Source organism: Pipistrellus hanaki (genome assembly GCF_964339955.1).
Source record: "Pipistrellus hanaki genome assembly, chromosome: 3".
Taxonomy (NCBI): Eukaryota; Metazoa; Chordata; class Mammalia; order Chiroptera; family Vespertilionidae; genus Pipistrellus; species Pipistrellus hanaki.
Window position 1 is genome coordinate 320,453 of NC_140505.1, and position 18,685 is coordinate 339,137.

General features: G+C 52.0%; 1 protein-coding gene and 1 long non-coding RNA gene across 4 annotated transcripts in view; one reads left to right on the forward strand and one right to left on the reverse strand.

Moving 5' to 3' along the window:
- AGPAT5 (1-acylglycerol-3-phosphate O-acyltransferase 5) overlaps positions 1 to 12,937 on the reverse strand; it is a 57,661-nt gene extending 44,724 nt beyond the window's left edge. For all 3 annotated transcript variants that reach the window (XM_084878360.1, XM_084878359.1, XM_084878358.1), the window contains exons 1-2: positions 12,583 to 12,937; positions 3,377 to 3,446 (exon numbers count right to left, since the gene is read on the reverse strand). In XM_084878360.1, the coding sequence (XP_084734486.1) occupies positions 3,377 to 3,446; positions 12,583 to 12,801 (289 nt within the window). In that variant the 5' untranslated portion in view covers positions 12,802 to 12,937. The remainder of the gene's footprint in view (positions 1 to 3,376; positions 3,447 to 12,582) is intronic.
- A 280-nt stretch (positions 12,938 to 13,217) lies between these two features.
- Positions 13,218 to 18,179, forward strand: LOC311619814. Its single transcript, XR_014794585.1, has 2 exons — positions 13,218 to 13,676; positions 16,813 to 18,179. It is a non-coding gene; the product is annotated as an uncharacterized lncRNA (long non-coding RNA).
- Positions 18,180 to 18,685: the final 506 nt, after the last annotated feature.

Consider the following 18,685-nt stretch of genomic DNA (forward strand, 5'->3'; position numbering starts at 1 on the left):
CTAGGGCTATAAATCTCTTTTTAATCTTTCTTTAACACTTACAAATACCTCTTCCACAGTGAGTGAAGAATCACTTTACATGTGTAAGTCTGATTAGAGTTCCCTGTAAGTGAGACTATGCCAAGGCTTTTCCCACACTGACCCCGCTCTGCGTCCATGGGACACCTCCACTGCACTCTCCAGTGTCACTCCCACAGGCATATCCCGTCCCTTCCTCTCATCGCACCCAGGAGGCAGTCACTGACACATACTTTGATCCTGACCGTGTCTCGGGAACAAACACCACGCTTGTTCTCGCTGTGCCTGATGGGCAGCACGGAGTGAGCCGTGAGGACTGTGAGGGTGTAGCCTGGAGCACATTAGAGTGCAGGCCGAAGACAGGACTTGGCATCTCTTCCTGCAACAACTAATCCCAAAGTCTGGGGAAGTCGTCAAGTGCCTTTCAATACTGAAACCTGCGTGGTTATACTATGGTCCAGGATGCATCTTCCAAACACTTTAGAGAGAAAGTGTACAATTTTAAACTTAGGTAATGTTTGCAAATAACTGTTCTGGATTATGCGCTTCATCTTTTGAAAATTGTGGAGAAATTTAAGAACTAACTTAAGTAGTCACAAGACACCAGCTTCATGCCATCCATTTTTTATTTTTTAATCCTCATCAGGGGTATGTTTTTATTGGTTTTTAGAGAGCGAGAAAGGGAAAGCGAAACGCAGATTTGGGAGAGGAACATCGATTGGTTGCCTCAGTACTCACTCCAAGCCAGGATCAAACCTGCACCTTGGGTGTGTGCACTGACCAGGAATCGAACCCACGACTCCTTGATGCACAGGATATTCCAATTAACTGAGCCACATCGACCAGGGCTGTGCCATCAATTCTGCTCCTCAAATACCTTTTTCACTATGTTTGTTATTCTCCACGAGGGCCAGGCAGGAGGCACTAGACATCGAGTTAAGAGGTAACACATTGCCTCTACAGTCACGCACTTGGAGCTTTGACGTCATGTAATTGAGGCGTCAGAAATGTAGCCACACGCAAATTCTTCCATGTGAGCCAGTCAAAGCTGCACCACTGTTTCCCTGAACCTGGGCCAGCGAGGAGAGGCTGCAGGGAAAGCAAGGGCTCCTTGCTGTAGCCGGTGTGGCTCAGATGGTCGGGTGTAGTTCAGCACACCAAAAAGAGGCTGGACTGATTCCCGGTCTGGGCACCAGTGTTTCTCTCTCTTCCTCACTCTAAAAATCAACAAAAAATATATATGTCTGTTAAAAAAAAGCAGGGCTTCCTCATGTACATTCTGATGTAGCAACAGTTCCTAATTCACATGGGCGCTGCAGAGTCCAGAGCTGCAGAGTCCAGGATGCACTAGCCTGGCTCGGACCCAACACTGTGCTCATGGTCAGCACCATCACCACCACCACCACCACCACCACAATTATCATCATGCCCATCCCCATCATCACCATCGGCAGAAGCGTCACCATCACCATCACCATAACCACCATCATCATTGCCATCATCACCATAATTATCATCACCATCACCATCACCACCATTGACATCATCACCATCATCATCACCACCATCACCATTGCTATCATCACTATCAGCATCAGCATCAGCACTAGCTCAATCTGAGGGAATCTGAGCATCATGTCTGCCCTAGACCCCACAATTTGTTCTATTTGGTTCGAGGAGCCCTGGTAGAAATAGGCATCAGTATCAGGCCAGGAAGAGAGACTGTTAATAGTAAAAGCCCACTTTTGTTGGGAGAAATAGTCAAAATAAGGACAGCAAGGTGACTTTCTAGGCCAGAGTTAGAAGCAGACCACAGTACTGGGCGCTTAAATCAAATGTAATGAAATCAAATAATTCAGCCAGTCATGTTGATAACGTTCACAAAATAAACAGAGGCTTTAAAACTCCTTGCTGAAACCGGTTTGGCTCAGTGGATAGAGTGTTGGCCTGCGGACTGAAAGATCCCAGGTTCGATTCCGGTCAAGGGCATGTACCTTGGTTACGGGCACGTCCCCAGTGGGGGGTGTGCAAGAGGCAGCTGATCGATGATTCCGTCTCATCGATGTTTTAACTCTCTATCCCTCTGTCTTCCTCTCTGTAAAAAAATCAATAAAATATATATTAAAAAAAATAAAAATTAAAAAAAATAAAACTCCTGTTGCCAGGCAGGCATGGCTCTGTGGCTGAGCATCAACCTATGAACCAGGAGGTCATGGTTCAATTCCCGGTCAGAGCACATGCCCAGGTTGTGGGCTCCATCCTGTGTGAGGGGTGCAGGAGGCAGCCAATCCATGACTCTCTCTCCTCAATGATGCGTCTCTCTCTCCCTCTTTCTTCCTCTCTGACATCAATAAAAACATGTATTAAAAAAAAACAAAAAACACAAAATCTCCTGTTAACACTTGGTAGTTAAAACAGAGTGTAATCATTAATAAGCTAAGTTGAGGCCAATACATTTCAACTTCTTTCACTCTCTTTGCCATGTCTATGGCAGAGGTGGGAATGAAAGCATGAAGTCATGGAGACACAGTGGGCAGGGGGAGGCGAGGGCAGACGAGTACACAGGCCTTCCTGTTGAGGCATCATCAGTGTCAGCTTGCTTTTCACCCTCAGCTCCCGAGCACTGCATTTTTAGAGAAAGATGAAATTTAGGAAGTGTACCTCAAAAGCAGTCACAGGTTTGAAGAAGACGTGAAGAGGGCTGTTTTTGAACGGAGCTATTTGGAGGACTAAGGGCTGTAGCCGTGTGCATGTGTTGCTTTTGGTGCTGCACACAGTTTCTAAGAAGTCATCCCTGGGGCCACTTGGGGAGGAGGTCATGCAATCTCAGCACTATTTTTTGTAATTCTTAATAATCCACAACTATGGTAGAATTGAAACTTAAGAGTGCCTAACTGAAAGTCTGCGCTGTGCTTCACTGAGACCACATCCTCGGAGGCCTGTCGGAGGAACAAGCTGTGGGTAAACCTGCACTCGAGAGGCAGAAGGAACGGCGCACAGCAGACATGTATGTCACCCTAAAGACACGGCCCTTTCTGCAGCTCAACCATCAAAATATAAGCACACACTCACCACGACCCACCAGCCCTTCCAGACACATTACCTACAGAGGAAGAAGGCACAGACACGCAGAGTGCTGTTCAAAGATGTGGGAGAGGAAACAGCTTATTTACACTCATCACAGGGAAGAGGCAAAGACGGGGGGAAATCACAAAATCAAGGTCACATAATGTCTGCATTACAAACTCATGTTTTAACAATAACAAAAAAATTTCATTTAAATATACAACAACATTGCTCTGAATGCCCACGTATTTTCTGTAGAAAAACTTAAGATTCACACAAATGAAATACAAACCTGTGCATTGATGATTTGCTAAATATATTATATTTTCTTTGTGTTTTGGCAAATCTCCATATAGCAATATCTACAAGATAAAAAAAACACATTACTTTGATATTTTATAGCATGTACTTATGTAACATACAAAATAGGACAATCATTTCCAATCACGATGCACACAAACCAGATTTCTCCTCCGTGTCTCAGAGGGCATAAATGGCCTGTGTTTCAAGAGTAGGTCAGGTTAATGGTCATAAAGTGAAAGAAACACAATGGTTTCTTCTGAGCAAAACACAGCAAGCATGTACCGGCTGGACATGCACTGGCACGGCTCACGAGGACCTTCCTTAGAGAAGGCAGGTGCGTGCAGTGCGTGGAAGGAGACACGCACGCGCTGTGGAAGCGCAGTGTGTGCTCGTTTAAGGGCGATGCAAACAGAACAGCAGTACCCGGGACATGTGATTTTCAGATGAGATGAAGGTACACGTTCAGGAGAAGATGAGGCCTTCGACACCTCTGCATGTCAGACCTTTTGGTTCCCATCTCCTTCGTGGGAGGCCCAGGCACGTCCCAATGTTCACAGCAGTGAAACGCACAGGGCTGCCCTGCTGCTCGCCTGGCCCCTGTCCGTGCCGTGGGCAGGCCTCGTGTAAGCCCGGGAGTGGAGAAAAGGTCTCCCTGCACTGTACCAGTCACAGGCACAGCTCCCAACACTCCTCTGAAACTTGTTTCCTTTTCCACAGGCACCTGCCTCGGGGTGGGCAGAGCGAGGAGGAAGTAGCATGAGGCAAACTGTGGGGTGGCCATCTGGGCATCTGTCCCTCGTACCCTGGCTGGCAGGAGCACGGAAAGAGCCTGCTCTGCAGCTGGGAGCTGCCTGATGCAGGAGGTCAGGAGGTCAGCACCGTCAGGCCTGCTGGGCGCCCTGAGCAGCACCGCCTGCACCAGGGTCAGGGGGAAGCATCTGCCAGAACAGGACAAGGGGGACGGGGGGACTGCTGTGCCTGGCTGTGTGAGACGACCACTTTTATTAAACACAAAATGCTCACTCAAAACCGCTCGTAGAACAACTCAGAATGCAGAGCACAGGTGAGAACCATCCACTGGCCCGCAGACTGCCTGATGCTCTCGCTCAGGGGAATCACTTTTCATTCCAGAAGGGAGCAGCAGCTTCAGAGGCTGCCACACCAGAAGGTCAAGTCACAGGGCCTGGCCTCCACGTGGTCAGTGCCGGTGCAGCCGGCTGGTGGGCCTGGAGGCTTATCGGCCAGCGGCTCCCCCTGAAACTCGACCATCCCTCACTAGGAGCTTAAGCAAGGGCCCACCCTCCACACTGCTCCTGCCAGGAACGCACACACTGCCAGGGCACTCACAGGCGTGGTGGGACAGATGAACCCCGCTGCCTGGAACAGGCCTAGAACATGGAAACCACCCAGACAATGCGATGGCTCTTTTTAAATTCACTGGGTAAGTGATTAATGAATAAGAACCATAGCTCTCTAGTACACTTTCCTGGAAAAAATCTCTGATGCAGCCACAAAGAATTTCAGTTTGAATAAGATTGCATATATAATGTATACTCCATGCTTATTTATAACTAGAGGCCCAGTGCATGAAATTTGTGCACGGGGGGTGTGTGTGTGTGTGTGTGTGTGTGTCCCTCAGCTCAGCCTGCACCCTCTTCAATCTGCTGGGATCCCACAAGGAATGTCCAACTGCCCGTTTTTGCCAAATCGCGGGATCAGGCATAAACAGGCAGTCGGACATTCCTCTTACAACGCAGGACTGCTGGCTCCCAACTGCTCGCCTGCCTGCCTGATTGCCCCTAACTGCTTCTGTCTGATGGACGCCTAACTTCTCCCCTGCCGGCCCGATTGCCTCTAACTGCCCTCCCCTGCCAGCCTGGTCACCCCTAACTGTCCTCCCCTGAAGGCCTGGTCCTCCCCACAAATGTCCTCCCCTACAGGCTTGGTCCCTCCCAACTGCCCTCCCCTGCAGGCCTGGTCCCTCCCAACTGCCATCTCCTGCTGGCCTTATCACCCACAACTGCCTTCCCCTGCCGGCCATCTTGTGTCCATATGGGGGTAGCCATCTTTGACCACATGGGGGCGGCCATCATGTGTGGTGGAGTGATGGTCAATTTGCATATTACTCTTTTACTAGATAGGATTATTTGAAATTTTTTAATGTGCTTTATACCAATGAAATAGGTCACTAGTTACCCGGTAAAAGTCTCCTATTGTAATGCACCCCAAATCTGCAATCTTTTTCTGCCCAGTTTGAAACATCCCACTGATGAGGAAAGTGATGATTCCTTTACAACTAGATGCAAACATGGCTACTGGTCCAATACCCATGTGCAAAAGCAGTCACCACACAGCCCCTAGGGGACCCCCTAGCTCAGAGGTCTGACCAAGCGCCACCTCTGACCTGGGTACTACTTTCTTTATGGCCTTTTCCTGGGCATCCACATGGGCCGTCAGGGAGCTGGCAGGCGTCCCACACCCTCTCCGCGAGTCCCAGACCATGAGACATGAGTACTCGGCTCAGGGGGCGGGGGCCAGGAGCTGAGAAGCTGACCTATCTGCTCAAGCTGACACGCAGTGGGGAGGGAACTGGGGACCACACAGGTTTCTCACCCAGGGATCCCAAACTCCTTCAAATGTTACAAACTATCCTCTGAAAAAACTCCAGATAAAAAATGTTAATGAGCAGGCTTCACATGTATTAGAAGCTTACATGATTTTTTTTATTTGGACTACTCACCAAGACAGGGTCCTCAAACTTTTTAAAGTGGGGGCCAGACCACGGTCCCTCAGAGAGCTGGAGGGCCGGACTATATGAACTACTAATTCCTACTGTAACACCTCGGCTGCGCTCACTGCCCAAAAAACCTGGCGGGCCGGATCAGACTCCTCTGCGGGCCGCATGTGGCCCGCGGGCCGTAGTTTGAAGACCCCTGCACCAAGAGATAAGAACTGGTGAGATAAAAATTAAAAACTTACATAAAAACAGCTTGTACAGAAATACAGAGAACAGGAGCAGAGGGGGCCTGAGAGCACATGAGCCGGCACCCCAGGTACCAGCTGCCTGATGGTGGGCCTGCCTGCCGCCACAGCAACCCCTCCCAAGTAAGCACGCCATTGGCTGCCCTCCTGAACTGCCGTGCTCGGCGTCCCTCTCTTTACTTGGTACTTATCTCACCAGACACTTTTGCTCTTAAACTGACTTCCTTCCATCTGTGTTGCTGAAGTGTGTGGTTTGAGGACGAGACTATTTTGTCAAGCAGAAACGCTCCTGCCTAGCCTGTGTGAGCACTCAGCACGGTCTCTTTCCAAGTATCACCCATCATTTCTTTATGCACCTGGATCCCACCCGGAGGAGAGGCAAGCTGCCTTCCAAATAGCACTCGCACACACCCACAGCCTGAAACTCCTAGCCACGCTCGCTTTCTTGGTGTCCACAGCGAGTTCCCACGGAGACGGAGGAAACAAGCCGAGAGACTGCGTAGGTTAAGCCACAGCAAGTGCAGCCTCCTGGCACGCAAACAAGGGTTCTCTGTCCCAGAACCTCCTTTTACGAGTCCGCTGACCTGATTTTGAGGGCGGAGTCCGTCTCCCCTCCTGACCTAGTAAAGAATGCGCTCAGACTCACCGCACCTGTAGACCCTGCTAGACCAAGGCCAGTCAGACCCCATCCTGCCAGGGCAGGCACTGCCTCTCCACCAGCAAGGCCAGAATCCTACAGGTTGTGCGGCCTTGGCTACAGAGAACATCAAATTAAGTGGTTCTCCATTCACCGCCACCACCACGAGCTTACCATCTTGTAGAAGGGAAACGGGTAGTAAGATGCGTGAGTGCCAACAGTACACATGCTAACGTTACGTGTAAGTGAGCCTGATACTGAGATGGGGTGAGACCAGGACAAATAAGGAAAGACCAGTGTCGAGTTGAAGTAGAAAGAGACAGCAGCCCAAGCCGCCTGTTGCAGCGTGGAACCAAAGAGGGGAAAGCCGGCCCGGGCAGACCTGAGGAGGCTGCGTGCTCACGCAGGTGCCAGTCTCTCCCGGGCACACCTGCACGTCCTCCCGTGGAAGGGAGTCCATGCGGCTCTTCACCACGGCCACACCGCTCGAATGGCCCACGCAGGGCCTCCGCCTGTCACAGAGCGAACAAGCACACCCTCCATCCAATTTTCTATTTCACTGTCCACCTTCCTCCACGTGTAAGTGCAACCCATGTAACCACACCACCTCGCAGAATCCTCAGAAAACTGGGCCCGAAGCTGGACTGCCTCGGACCGTATCCTGGCTTGACCACTAAATCGTGAACTGCTTGTGCCTCGATTCTCACATCTGTGACGTGTGAAGAACGGTGCTGCCTTGCAGAGTGACGTGACCTTCGTAACAGAAGTGCACAGCGTGGTCGCACTCGGAAGCTGACTCCACTCGCCATCCTCTCCTTCTCCCTCCCCGTCCAATCACAGCACCTGCTGCTGCCTCTCACAGGCCCGGGATGCCCCACCCTCTCCGCGCATCTGCCCTCCCCAACTAGGAGCCCAGGACAACCACACACCTTCCCAACCGGCTCCTTCTCAGGCTCCAGGCCAAAAGCACTGGCTTCTGGAAGCTCCCAGGCCCCACCTCCCCCTGTGGGCTCACAGAGCACAGAACACAGCCCTTTTCCTGCCACGTCCCGGCCCCCTACACTGAGCTCCGTAAGGGCAGGGCCTTCCATGCTAGTCGCCCCTACATCAGGTGCCCATCCAGTATTGAAGGAATGAATGAAAGGAGAATGGGCTCTAGGGGTCGTTAGTGAGAAGTTACTACTTAGTTTTGAATGTCTATTAATGTCAACCTCTGCTTAAGAAACCATATTAATGGGGACTCTTTCCCCTTCCCCATGCGGGAGTCTGTCCTTGTTCGTCAATAAATCTCCACCCTTGCTATAAAAAAAAGAAAGAAACCATAGTAATAATTATGAAATATTAAAGGTAAAATTAACTTCTAATTCCATTTAAGAGTCACCTCGCCCAGCTCCAATGGCTCGGTGGTGGAGTGTGGACCTGTGAACCAGAAGGTCACCGTTGGATTCCCATCAGGGCACAGACCCGGGTTGCAGACACCATCCCCAGTGTGGGGCATGCAGGAGGCAGCTGATCAATGATTCTCTCTCATCGTTGATGTTTCTCTCTCTCTCTCTCCCCCTCTTCCTTCCTCTCTGAAATCAATAAAGACATATTTTTTAAAGAAAACTCAACTCTCAGTGAATTCAGCTCCACAAAAGTGCACAAATTTACGTGAGAAGCAGATTATGTACAAAGAATCCCTACCACTATTTTATACTCAAAGTACATCAGTAGAAAAACCAATTTATTTACATTAAATTTGAAATTTTACTGTTATAATGTATTGTGTTAGCATTTGGGGAAGAGAGAATTAGCAAACAGAGCCATTAGAATAAAACACATGTTAAAGTAAAATCCAAGGATTCCAGCAGGGGATTTGGGGAGATCATTCTGGATTATCGGGGGGGGGGGGGGGGGGGGCTCCTAGGCCTCATGACAAGTGTCCTTACAAAGAGACAGAGGAGAGCGGAAGCAGAGAGAGGAGGCGGCCACATGACCACAAGGCAGAGACGGGAGGGTGTGGCCGCCAGCCAGGGATGCCAGCAGCACCAGGAACTGGAAGAGACAGGACACTCTCTGGGGCCTCCGGGAGTGAGGCCCACACACCTCGATTTTGACACCTGGCCCCCAGAACTGCGAGAAGTTTCTACTGTTTTAAGCCACTACATTGGAGGTGCTTTCTCATGGCAATCACAGGAACTCAACACAATTACCCACTTAAGTCAGTGCTCCCTCAAATAGTAAAAAGGTGTATTCTAATTGCCAGTGGATCTCAAATCAAGAGATACAGCCCTAGCTGGCTTGGCTCAGTGGATAAAGCGTTAGCCTGTGGACTGAGGGGTCCCAGATTCAATTCAGGCCAAGGGCACATGCCTGGGTTGTGGGTTCAATCCCCAGCAGGGGGCGTGCAAGAGGCAGCCGATCAATGATTCTCTCTCATCATTGATGTCTATCTGTGTCTCCTCCCTTCCTCTCTGAAATTAATAAAAAGAAATACATATTTTTTTTAAAAAGATACATAAAACTTTTAAAATCCAAAGCAATAAATGATAAAGAAGGTACCCAGTTGAGTTCAGTTTTAACGAGTTCCTAGAAGAACCTAAAAAGATAAATCAGAAACAGCAATTTTAGCAATTGTGATTGGAATGTTTTCCTGTGTCAAAGATGTGTGCATGTGAAAATACAATAGTGAAATTAGGAAGGAACAGAACGTCCATCTAAAGTCCCGTGGAACTGCCAAGTTCCACTGGGAGAAGGTTTACCTGCCAAGCACACATCATGAATTCCATGGACCCACTCGTTTTTAGCTTTAAGAGTTCCCCACGGTGCCTGGCCGGAGTGGCTCAGTGGTTGAGTGTCAACCATGAACCAAAGGTCACCCAATCAGGGAACATGCCCGATTGCACACCCAGTATGGGGTGTGCAGGATGCAGCAGATAGATGTTTCTATCTTTCTATCCTTTTCATTTCCTTTCTCTAAAATCAATGAAGACATATTTTAAAAAACAACCAAACCGCAAATTCCATGCATAAAAAAATACTGTCACAACTATTACAAAACATTTTTTATATTCATAATTTAAAAGCATTAAAATGCTATTTTTAAAGAATCTAATTTGAAAATACTTTTATAATGTATATAATTTAATGGTGAACTTCCTTTCATTCAAAAACTTAAAAGAGAGTTAACATCCTTTTATACAGAACAAACAAGAGGATCATCACTGGCCTTGCAATTAAGCTGATGAACAATTCAAGCAAAAGAAAAAAAAAAAATCCCTTAGCAAAACAAGCTAAAATTTTAAAAAAGATTTTTAGAGACAAAGGAAGAGAGAGAACATCAATGTGAGAGGGAAACACTGCTCAGCTGCCTCCTGCACACGCCCCCACTAGGTGATGAACCTGCAATCTGGGCATGTGCCCTGACCAGGAATCGAACAGGCAACCTTTCAGTGCCAGCCAACTGAGCCACATGGGCCACAGCACAAGCTAAAATTTTAATAGAAACTTTGCAATGACAAAGTCACTGAGGAAAACTATTAGGTAAAAAATAAGACGACAGAATGTCCATTCTCATATATCCTTTTCCTTTGGGTTTATATTTTTAAAAAGCTATTTTGAATCTCTCTATTGATTTAATCTTAAAAGAAAACCATTAGAAATGTTGGAAGATAGCCTTTTTTATCCAGGAACCTCAGATTCCAGGAAAAAAGACCCCCGTCTCCCCCAAACATATCATGCTCTCTGTTACTAAACCAACAAACAATTCCTTGCCAAAAAATAATGCACTGACAAAAAAACTCTCAGGCCTATATTTTCATTAAATGTCCATCACCTGCATCTCATGGCCAGTGGGCAGTGAGTTCTAGGATTCCTACAATCGGTCTGCGGACTGAAGGGTCCCGGGTTCGATTCCGGTCAAGGGCATGTACCTTGGTTGCGGGCACACCCCCAATAGGGGGTGTGCAAGAGGCAGCTGGTCGATGTTTCCCTCTCATCCACGTTTCAAGCTCTCTATCTCTCTCCCTTCCTCTCTGTAAAAAATTAATAAAATATATTCTAAAAAAAATAAAAGGATGGCCGTGAAGTGTAATTCAAATGTAAATTTTCAAAGAAACCATGTGCTAAGAACTCCAAAATAAATTGGAGGTCTTTACTAAACAGGGGATGTGGTAAAATAATTTCAGAATCACTGTGAAATTTTTCCATTGCTTTTTATTTTTTTCAAGGCCACCAAAAATTTTGGTTGCCGCCCCCCCCCCCAAAATGGGAGAGATTTCAATTGCTTTTTAAAAATAAGAAACTAAACAAAAAGTACTTCAGTGTATATTGTACATTATATTGCATAGAACTTATTTCATTCTTTGAACAAAAATAAAATAACCAGGTACAGGCAGAATTATTTTTCTAAAAGATACTTGACTTTATCATATGCTCTGAGTCCAGGCCAGCTGTCACCTGATGTGAAATTAAATTCTTAAAAACCACACATTCAGGTAAATGTGAAGAGCATAGGGGCGCTTCAGTGAACCTTTTACATGAGGCCCGCTTTAAAAGTCAACTAGTTTTCTGGAAGAGTGATCTTTCTCTCCTAGCAAACCAAGATGCTGGTTTAAATGGAGACCCTGACTTCTCCTAATGCCCTTCCCCCCCAAAAAAAACCACCACCTACAATTGGGGCAAACTCAAGTCCTCAGGGAATCAACAGCCCTTCAGTCTCAACAGTAGCTGGGTGACTGACACTGAGGCTCTCAATGGCAAAAAGACAAAACCATCCCTTCCCTTCCCCTTCCCTCCCCTCCCCTCCCCTCCCCTCCATGCCAAACCAAGAAAAGCGGGGGAAAGGGGAGTAACTGAATGTAAGTAATAACCAAGAATCAAACTCTTTTTGCAAATTGGGAGATAAAATAAAAACTCACAGTTGTTACCTTTGTATGAGATTTCAAAGAACTAAATAAAGAGGCCCTTCTACTTTTGTTTGTTGTACAAATGTATCTACAAGCCCCATCTCTACAGAGAAAGAAACAAACGGAAAGAAAGTAATCAGACAGAAAAGAGAGCAGCCCCGCACTGAAGCGGGACGGCGTGGGCAGCTCCAGGCGGGGAGGCGAGCTGCAGGGACCGTGTCCTGTCCCCGCCCTCGGCACAGAGTGGCGCTTCTAGCCACCAGTCTCCAGGGGCTTACACAGCACCCCCTCTCACACCCAACGCCCAATTCAGCCTGCCGCCCTGCTCCCACGGCCTCCCTGCTTCCACGGCCTCCCGCACCCCTTCGCGATGCACCACGAGGGAGGGACCTGAAGGGAGGAGGGGAGGGGGCGGCGGGTCCCGGCTGCGGCTTCCTGGTGACCTAGGGGCCTCTCCGCCAAACCCCACAGTGAGACCCCGGGCCTGCCCCGCCGCGGAGGGGAGTCCGCACACGTGTTCCGGACCGAGCTGCGGGGCGGGAGGCTCCCTCAGGCCCGGGGTGCGGGGGTCGGCAGGGGTGGGGAGAAGGGGCGGGGGGCGGGAGTAAGGCCCCTGCATGCCCCGGGGGAGCGGGGGGCAGCAGGCCCAGAGGGGGGGGCAGGGCCGGGGGCGGCCCTCTCACCCACCTGCACGCCCGTGTAGTTCTCGAAGAAGAAGAGCACCATGCTCTGGTAGACGCAGTAGAGCCGGTCGTCCACCGCCTGGTAGAAGCGGGCGGGCAGGCAGGCGGACAGCAGGCGCCAGGCGCCCCAGGCCAGCAGGTAGGTGGGCGCCGAGCCCAGCATCACGGCGGCCGGTAGCACGGAGCGCAGCGAGTACATGTGCAGCACCAGCGACAGCAGCATCGCGGCGGCGGCCGAGGGCCCTCTGCGCCGCGGCCCCGCCTGTCCGGCCGCCCGCCCGGCCGCCCCGCGGCCTCCGCCCGCGGCCAATCACCGCGCCGCCCCGGGCCGCCCGCCGCCCCGGAGATGCCCAGCCGCTCCGCTCGGGCCTCCGCCCCCAGCCGCATGGGCCGCGCCGCCGCCGCCGGAGGGCGGGCGGGAGGGCGGGTGCGAGGCAGGCGGACGCGTGCCCTGCGGGCTCGGAGCTCAGGCGCGCGCTCCCCCCGTGACCCTATCCCGTCATCCTGCGCCCTGCCGGGGGCGGGGCTTCGTGGCTACAACAAGAATTCTGATTGGCTGCCCGTCTCCACAGTCCCGTCGGAGCTGGAGTCCTTAGCAACAATACGACTCCCGATTGGTCGAGGCGGCTGACGGTTGAAGTGCACCTGCCCGCGAGCTCCGGCCTCTGCGCATGCTCCGGAGCCCAGGGCGGCAGGTGGCGGAGGGCGGGCTGCGCGGGGCGGAGGCGGGGCCGGCCGGACCGAGGCCGCGGGGCCGCTGGAGGGGACGCCCACCTCCGGCCCGCAAGCCCCTTGGGCCCGGCGATGCGCCCGCACCCAGCCGCGTCCTGATGGGAGCGGACCGGTGCGCACCGCACCTGGATGCGCGGCAGACGCCGCCCGGGCGGGGAGGATCGCGCCCTGGGATCCCCCGTTCCCCGCCCCGGGAGGCTCAGAGCCGCCTTCCTTCTCACGCAGCCCTGAGGCCGCGGCGGGGCGAGCAGGCGGCAGCCCTTCACACGCCTCCCCTCGCCGTCACCGGACCGGTCCGTCCGCCTCGCCCACTCCCCCCGGGCCGGCCTCGGACTCGTCCTGATGTTTCACAAGGAGCGGCGTCGGGTGTGTGTGTTTGGGGGTGAGGGGATTGTGTGTGTGTGAGGGGGGGGGGGCCTAACGGGCTTTGCGGGGGACGTGCCGGTGCGGACACCCTCCGGGACCTGCCCGGACCGGCGGGCGGGCTGCGGCCTGGATGCGAGGGCGGCTCCGGGGCGGCCTAGGGGCTCGGGGCTTGACCGGCAGCCTGTCCAGGGTGGCGCCCTCAGAAGAAGGCCCGAGGCCCAGAGAGAAACCGGTTTTCTCGGGAAGCCGGGTGGGTTTATAGGAGGCATTCTCCTGGGAGGTGCTCAGGGGCCTGTGGTGGTGCGTCACCAGCACGCGATGGGACAGGCGGGCCCACCAGATGCCTGAGGCCTAGGGAGCCGGTGTCTGCACAGCTATGTCCCTGAGGGAAGCGCACACACACCGAGAGGTCCTGGGTTCCATAAGGTGACCGGACGACCCGCTTTTGGCGGGACAGCCCCGATTTTTAACAATTTGTCCTGCGTTAAAACGCCGCGGGACGCCGGACAAATTGTTAAAAAGCGGGACATCTGGTCACCTTAGGGTTCGATGCCCAGTCAGAGGCATGTGCGGGGACAGCCAGTGTGTGACTCACATCATATTTTCCCCCCACCCCCACCCCCTCTCTGAAAAGCGATCCGCAGTGAGGAGTCAGGAAAAGGGAAAAAGCAGCTGCCCACCAGCGGCCTTCTCTGGTGCGGCAGGAAAGTGGGCTCCTGGTGGCCCCGGAGTTCCGGGCATTAGAGGGAGGAGGCTCATGGCACAGTGGGCCTCGTGGTAGCCATCTCATCGGCTCTGGGACAGCGACAGCTCCTCAGCTGACATTTGAGAGTGGAGTGAGCCCAGCTGGCCATAGAGGAGAGAAGGAAGGGGGAGGGAGTCAGGTGAGGAAGTGGCAGCTTGTACCCAAAGGCAGTGTGTACCCGGGGGAGGCATGTACTTGAAGGTGGCATGTGCCTGAGGGCAGTGTGTACTTGGAGGCCCACGTGGGCACTGCAGTGGGCCACACAGCTCTGTTTTTTTAACCTAGATGCCCCCTAAAAGAATGCCTTGTGCTTCACACACACATTTTTAAGTTAACAACTAAAATTAAAAAGGGGTATGTTCTGATAAATTGTGCATGACATTTTCAAATAAAGTGGTGACAGATCTTTTAAATGGACCCCTTGGGTTCTAAATACCATGGTGATTTAGTACCCACAATCATCCACTAAAAAATACTCAGGAATTTTACATTGGTTCTTTTTCTTTTTGGAAACATTTTCATTCCATTGAATGTATCTCAATGGAGTATCCTTTTTCCTTCACAGTCTCTTATTAACCAGACTATTTCATCAAGGTTCTCACAGTGGGAATTTCTTCTGGATTGAGCTCTTTCTACTGTTAGCAACATGATTGAATCCATATAGATCACAAAATCTTGTGTGTGATGACTGTAAATAAAAGTTGTTTTTCTTGATATGCCTTTCGTAATAGTGCCTTAATTGAAATAAATTGTCTCGTTGTCTCTTGGTGTCCTCCTGGGTGTCACACCTGTCCTCTGGGTATCACACCTGTCCTCCCGGTATCACACCTGTCCTCCGGGTATCACACCTGTCCTCCAGGTGTCACACCTGTCCTCTGGGTATCACACCTGTCCTCCCGGTATCACACCTGTCCTCTGGGTGTCACACCTGTCCTCCGGGTGTCACACCTGTCCTCCCGGTATCACACCTGTCCTCCGGGTGTCACACCTGTCCTCCCGGTATCACACCTGTCCTCCGGGTGTCACACCTGTCCTCCCGGTATCACACCTGTCCTCCCGGTATCACACCTGTCCTCCGGGTGTCACATCTGTCCTCCAGGTGTCACACCTGTCCTACGGGTGTCACACCTGTCCTCTGGGTGTCACACCTGTCCTCCGGGTGTCACACCTGTCCTTCCGGTATCACAACCTGTCTTCCGGGTGTCACATCTGTCCTCCGGGTGTCACACCTGTCCTCCCGGTATCACACCTGTCATCCTGGGTATCACAGCTGTCCTCTAGGTGTCACACCTGTCCTCCCGGTATCACACCTGTCCTCCGGGTGTCACATCTGTCCTCCAGGTGTCACACCTGTCCTACGGGTGTCACGCCTGTCCTCTGGGTGTCACACCTGTCCTCCGGGTGTCACACCTGTCCTCCCGGTATCACAACCTGTCCTCCGGGTGTCACATCTGTCCTCTGGGTGTCACACCTGTCCTTCCGGTATCACACCTGTCCTCTGGGAGTCACACCTGTCCTCCCGGTATCACACCTGTCCTCCGGGTGTCACACCTGTCCTCCGGGTGTCACACCTGTCCTCCCGGTATCACACCTGTCCTCCGGGTGTCACACCTGTCCTTCCGGTATCACACCTGTCCTCTGGGAGTCACACCTGTCCTCCGGGTGTCACACCTGTCCTCCTGGTATCACACCTGTCCTCCGGGTATCACACCTGTCCTTCCGGTATCACACCTGTCCTTCCGGTATCACACCTGTCCTCTGGGAGTCACACCTGTCCTCAGTGCAGTGTGAGGCAGTATGACTTGGGAGGGGCCTGGGGGGAAGGGCCATTAACAAATGCCACGTGAGCCCAGACCCAGGAGTCTTCCGGGCAGATCAGTTCTAGGAAAGTTAAGCATCTGAAAATCGGTCCCTTAAAACTCCTTGTGGCCACCCCGTTCCTTATTCCCAGAGTCCCCGTGGCGTTTGGAGATTCTGGCAGAGAAAGGAAGGAGGGAGGTGATGGGAGCCGAGTGGAAAGGAAATGGTCGAGAACCAGAGGATGGCTGGGTCTCATGGGACATGCAAGCGGCTTTGGACATGACCCAAGGTCCTGGGAGCCCCTAGGAGGAGAGCAGATGGGGAGCAGAGGGGGCTGGTACCAGATCGCCAGCTGGAGGGCTGGTACCGGGACCCACAGGGCGGGTGAGTTCCTCAGGCCCAGCCGCGGGGCAGCAGGCGGTCTGAGGAGAGCAGGTAGGTGGCCGGATTCGACAGCGTAAATGCGTGAGGACGGAGGCAGGGAGCAGTGTCCGGAAGAGGCAGGCAGAGCCACACCTGCCGTCGCTCTCCCGACACCAGGTGGAAACACACACGGTTGCTGGTGAAAACCCAGTCTGTTTCCGTTCGCAGATGTCCAGAAACTGCTGCTGCCGGTGTCTCTGAGGGAGGAAGCAGGGTCAGCGGAGGGTCAGCTGCACTTCCGAATTGTTGGAGGTTTTACAAGGAAGCTCTGACGCAGCAGAGGCCGCCCTGCATGTGTGTCCAGCCACACGGACCTGCCCGCTGTCCCGAGGTGAAGGCGGAGCAGGTGCAGCCTCTGAGTGGGGAGCAGGACTGACGGACACAGGAATCCATGTGGACCGAGGAGTTCCCCAGGCACTGCTCCCGGTGTGGCCCCCGGAGCACAGACCCTGTGAAGGAGGAGGAGGGAGGCCACAGGGCTTCCCACATGCCCGGCTCCCGTGCCCACGGTGAGCTGGGGCGGATCTGTGGGCCTGGAACCCAGTCGGGTGGGGGAGCTGGAGCCTTGAGAAGAGCACGCGTTTACTACACGATTACATCGGAACGTGGCTATTAGTTCAAAATGATTTAAAAAAAAATCTAAAAAAGTAAGACTTTAAAAGCTGACATGTCCAGCCCTAACCTGTTTGGCTCAGTGGACAGAGCGTTGGTCTACGGACTGAAGGATCCCAGGTTTGATTCTGGGCAAGGGCATGTACCTTGGTTGCAGGCACATCCCCAGTAGGAGGTGTGCAAGAGGCAGCTGATCGATGTTTCTCTCTCATTGATGTTTCTAGCTCTCTGTCCCTCTCTCATCCTCTCTGTAAAAAAATCAATAAAATATATATATTTTTAAATGTATTAAAAAAAAAAAGCTGACATGTCCGGAAAAATGACTACATGTAGCTGCCACAGCATATACCTTTCTTAGGCTGTGGAACCACTGATGTTTTCTAGTCTGGCATGGTGAGTAGACATTGATTTTTACCTCTGGTCGTTAGGGTGTGTGAAACAGCCGCATGCCATGGCTCACACACACCCGATGGAAGTCGGGGATCTTGTGCAGCTTAAATGTGCTTGTCTCACGGACTGTATGGTGCCCACGCAGATGTGTGCCCCTCACTCCAGCGTGAAGGTAATTCATCCAGTAGGACAAAGCGACACATTGAGAGGCTTGGTATCACGTTAACGTGCTGATTTATAGACAAAGTTCAGGTTCAGGCCACGAGGCTGTGCCTAAATTTATAGACAAAGTCTCCCAGCTTCCTCAGGAGGGGGCCTCTCAGTCCATGACTGGTGTCACCAGCACTCGCCCCCTCGGTACCCCATCATTTATTCTATGTCTGTAACCCAGGGACACTCAGAAATGGAGACAGTGTGCACTATTCCGTGTTTATGGCCTTTTGTGCTTTAAAACAAACACTGACAAGTATTAAAACTACTTTTCGGAAGTGTTTTCTAATAAATGGCTTCAGATGTTCTGAAGTGAGACTGTTGTAGCCGGCCCTCCCGCTTCTCTGATCTGTGCTCGTCTGATCGATGTCTGGTGGACGCTCATCTTCTCCTGCTGAAAGGTACGTCCTTTGGAAGCGGTCCTTCCCGCTTCCCGCATTCCCATAAAGAAAACAACGTGGCAGCCAGACCCTCCGGATGAGCTGCAGCCTCGGCGCCTGAGCATCCATCAGCACTCCATCTGCCAAGGGTTGTCAGCAGCATCCTGAGCAACGTCCCTCCCTCCCTGGGCACCAATGACCTGCACAGGTGTCACTTGCCTGGACCTGTGGCCTGTTACCCGGCTCCTGTGTCTCTGCTGTCTCAATGGGTGCCTCCACCCCCTACGCCCCTTAGAGGTGTTCAGAGGGAGGACAAGCTCCCCTCGCCGCCTGCTTCCTACCCCACCTCTAGTGTAGCTTCACTTCTTTTTAACATGTTTTTATTGATGTCAGAGAGGAAGGGAGAGGGAGAGAAAAGCATCAGTGATGAGAGAGAATTACTGATCTGC